Source organism: Micropterus dolomieu, linkage group LG19 (genome assembly GCF_021292245.1).
Source record: "Micropterus dolomieu isolate WLL.071019.BEF.003 ecotype Adirondacks linkage group LG19, ASM2129224v1, whole genome shotgun sequence".
NCBI lineage: Eukaryota > Metazoa > Chordata > Actinopteri > Centrarchiformes > Centrarchidae > Micropterus > Micropterus dolomieu.
In genome coordinates, this window is record NC_060168.1 from 9,469,108 (window position 1) to 9,473,493 (window position 4,386).

The following is a 4,386-nucleotide window of genomic DNA, read 5'->3' on the forward strand; positions in this document are numbered from 1 at the left end:
CACACACACACACACACACACACACACACACAGCGGAAACATGTAAACAGAGGCAAGCACATTGCGTTGATGCTTGTGTGTCAGGCAGAGACTGAATACATCCAATTGCACAAGGATTGAAGCATAGACGCACACATACACAGGCACACGCAGGGAGTGATGTACGCTCACACAGTTGATCAAAGGAGGTGTGATGTAATCAGCCTTCAGAGCTTTGGACACATCCCTCATTAACTTTCACCAGAGGCTTTAATGAAAAACCACTGGAGGGAATCTCCGCTTTCTCTCCTTGTTTTCCTCCTCTTTCTCTCCCTCTTTCCTTCTCATCTCCTCGTTCACTCCCTGCAGTATCTGCTCGTCATCCTCCTCATTCGTCTTCCACGCTGTGCCTCCCCCCTCTCCCTTTGCCCCAATGGCTGGCTTGACTTCCGCTGAGACAAAGTAAATATTTCCCATGGCTTATCTGACCACTGGCAGCACGAATATGACACAAAGTGCGAGGCTCTGCTAATTAACACACAGCCTCTGTTCCTCGGGTCAGGGGCCCCTGCGGGGAGAGTTACGGCTTCAAGTTTGACACCTCAAATACACTGGCGTCCTATTCATTCATAGTCAGGTATGACACATGGTTGGGTGTCTGCGGTCATTTGAGACGCTGTTATTACTCTAACACACATCTTGACTTGATTTTCTTAGTTTTGGCTTTTTCTCTTAGAGACTCTGGGAGGGAGGGAAAAAAGGAGGGATATAATGAAAAACAGAGAAAGCAAGTCTCTCTCTCTCTCTCTGCAGGCTGGCCCGTGTCCAGGTACAGTCCAGCCCCCTGGTACTGATGAAGGTGTGACGTGTAAGCAACGTCCCTGTTGTGCAACCAGCTCTTGGGGGCTATAAGACCTCCAACCTCATCTGGTTTCTCAGAGCCTCCAGTCTGTTTTCTCGACACTAAGACAGAGGCATGATGTGGTCCGGAGTACTCAGCTGTGCAGATTTCTTTTAGAGGGGTCAGGGAGCAATTGTCGAGAAATGGACTTTAGCCAAAAGAAGCATTGAAAACCACCTGACTGATTGGATTGGACGCTCAATCACTCAAGGTAAAATGAACTCTTTAAATAGGTAGTAATAATATATATAGTCTGGTTTGATTTGATAATATCTCAGTTTTAATTTAATTTGATGATACATCTTCTAGTTTCTTTCACTTATTCAACTGTCTTAGCATAATTACCAGGGATTTTTTGTATTGTAAAAAAGTTATTGATGATGTAAGATGATGAAGATGTCATTTCCCATATATTACTGATTGCTTTCTTTAAATTATGTTTGTCGTTATTTCTGTTATTAATAATGTGTTCCCCTGGTGCACCAGATCCATGCAAAAACTATTCAATCCAAAATTAAGTTGACACTTTTTTTCCATCTAAATCATGAATATTTCAAAAACACATTTCAGTCATTAATCCAAAATAGATTCTGAGGAATCCATTAAGCAGCCAGATTATTACAACAGCTTTATATGTATTTCATTACTTCACAACTTCAAGAATGGTGAAATATATTTTTGCTGTTATTAGTTATCAAGTAGGACTGCTAATAAAAACATGAGCCGACTAAAGATTGCTGTGTAGGAAAACTTTTTTTGTCCATAAAAGGAATTTGAAATGCTCTTCTTTTTTCTTTTATTTTCAGCTGACCCAGGAAACTGTGTGACGCAAGGGTACATCCAGTACTATAATGGCAATTCCAGATGACCTCTCCCTTTTCAACTCCACCTCCTCCCCCCATTCAAAAACAGAGATCTATCTGAACACCTCTCTAGCCCCCTCTGCTCCCCCGTGCACTGACTGGCCTCCTGTATCCATGACCACAGTCATCCCCACCATCTACAGCGTCATCTGTGTGCTTGGAATCGTAGCCAACGCCCTGGCTGTGTGTGTGTTGGCCCATTCCAATGCCTCAAGGAGAACTGTGGCAAACACTTTCATGCTGAACCTGTGTGTGTCTGACCTGCTGTTCCTGCTGTCTCTCCCGCTGTGGGCCGTCTACTACTCCCAGGGCTACAGCTGGCCCTTTGGCTGGGTTGCCTGCAAAGTCTGCGGAGCTCTCCTCAACCTCAACCTCTACGCGTCCATCTTCTTCATCACGAGCATGAGCATGGACCGCTACCTGGCCATCGTGCGCCCGCTCCACTCCCAGAGCGCACGAGACCCCAAACGTGCCCGGCTCACGTGCATCCTGGTGTGGGTCCTGGCGTGTGCTTGCTCAGCCCCCACCTTTTATCTGAGGGACACTCACCTCCTCAAGGGGCTTGGAGTGGAGGCCTGTGTGATTTCTTATCCTAATCATACCTGGTATCTGACCCTGGCCTGGATGAAGATTGTTCTGGCCTTCCTGCTGCCCTTGCTTGTCATCTCTTGTTGCTACTACTCTATTGGTAAACATTTGTTGGCTGATACAGGGCTGGTAAGAATGCAGAATCTGCCGCACCCCCCCAACATGAACTCTTTTAAATCACTGGAGAGCAGTAAACCAGAGAGACCCCCAATGCCCTGTGTGAGCCCCAGCTCCTGTGGGGGCAGAACCCTGGAGGGCAGGGGGCTGGAGCGGGTGTTGTGGACAGTAGCTGCTGTGGTCCTGGCCTTCTTCCTCTGCTGGTTCCCCTTCCACTGCGTGACGTTCTTGGACGTGCTGAATAGTAAGGGCTGGTTGGACAGCTGCTGGATTAACTGGACCATCCACAACCTCACCCCTCTCACCCTCTGCTTGGGCTTCTCCAACTCAGCCATCAACCCTGTGCTCTATTGCTTCATTGGAAACCATTTCCGGGGTCATCTCGGGGGCCTCTGCAAGGGCCTGTGTGCTTGTTTAAAGACCCGTGGGGAAGATCACAGCCAGAAGACGGGCTCCTTCAGCACCAGGCTGAGCTCCTTCTCCCGAAAACTCAGTGACCTGAAAGACCTGGCGATTGTGGAGCCCTCTGGTCCTGTCTAACTGGCAGGGAGATTTTCCCTTCCCTCCACTGGCTTCACACCCCAGAGAGTTGCGCCAGCGTTAAGTGACTGCTGAACTTCAATAAGCATGGATGTGTGGGACTGAGCTGTTACTATAATTGACTCATTATATACTTAAGTATTGAGTCAAATTCCGGCAGAGCTCAATGCTGCCCTACAAAGACTGAGAAAAGTAATTGAAGAAAAGAGGAAGCTAAAGGTTTTAGGTTTTGAGATTGGTTAGCCAAACTATGTAACAAACTATAAAGCTAATGCCTGCAATGATGCAGCAGGAAGCTGTGAAAAAGCTATAGAAATCCACTGTAGACTACCTGCACAGCACCAAAATGTGAACATAGTGGAGCATTTAGTAGCTAAAGAGCCAGAATTTCCCAAGTGATTAAAAAAATATAAAACTAAATGTAGCTATCTCACCACCAGCTAGCTTTAATTTAAGGAACTGCTTTTAAGCTCTGTAGTTTTGCAAACTATGACATGGTAAAATTATTATTATGGTAAAACTAATATCAAAAAGTCAGATTCTGCTGTATTTCAACTAAATGCACAGTTGCTGCATTTTTGGCTTTGTACAGAACAGGCCAAATGATTATTGAGATACAGATGTTTGAGGACAATTATTAAACAAAATGCTGCTTTTACTGCTGGGACCAATTTATGATAGGCTATATGTAATCATGTAACTTGTAACATTTGTATTGTATTATTCTGTAAAGACAGTTTAGGAAAATGAAAAGTACTGCTTTATTTTGACTGAATAAGAATAAATGACACTTCTTTATTTGATATAATTCTCCAAATTAGTGGGGGGGCGGGGGGGGTTCTACTAAAATGGGAGGTTGTCAGGTTCATATTAGTCCAATTCTACAGACACACACACTGATTTTGTCAAACTGATTTCATATAAAAAAAATTTATTCCTTTTCCCCAATCTTACCCTCCAACAGCTGTGACTGAGAGAATGAGAGTGCTGGGATTACTATCAGCCTGGCAGACGGACATTCATCCCCTCTTTCTCCCCTCCCACAATGTTTCACATGGATTCCGTACATATCAAGGCCAGATATCAGAATCTCATACTAATGTCCTTGTGATGCATTCCAGTCCAGCCAGTTGTGTTGGTTGAGGGAGCCGCTAGCTAATCAATGATGTATCTCTGTCTGCTATTTGTGTTCAGTATAGATCCACTGCATTCTGCATTGACCCTGGCCTGCCTTTCTGTGAGCTGAGAGCCAATGGAGTATGGGGTAATTTTTATTTTTTTTTGCATTTGTGAAGGCTGTGGGATTATTATACAAATGAATGTTGAGTGGACAATGGTGAAGTGTTTGTGCTTTTTTAATATATAAAATATATATTTTTACAGATTTATATGGCCCCC

At 44.6% G+C, this 4,386-nt stretch overlaps 1 protein-coding gene across 1 annotated transcript in view; it reads left to right on the top strand.

Annotated features, from left to right (window-relative positions):
• LOC123958358 (type-2 angiotensin II receptor-like) overlaps positions 1–3,791 on the top strand; it is a 15,547-nt gene extending 11,756 nt beyond the window's left edge. The window contains exons 2-3 of the mRNA XM_046031685.1: positions 793–1,091; positions 1,687–3,791. Of these exons, the coding sequence (XP_045887641.1) occupies positions 1,732–2,988 (1,257 nt within the window). The 5' untranslated portion in view covers positions 793–1,091; positions 1,687–1,731 and the 3' untranslated portion in view covers positions 2,989–3,791. The remainder of the gene's footprint in view (positions 1–792; positions 1,092–1,686) is intronic.
• The last annotated feature ends 595 nt before the right edge of the window (positions 3,792–4,386 follow it).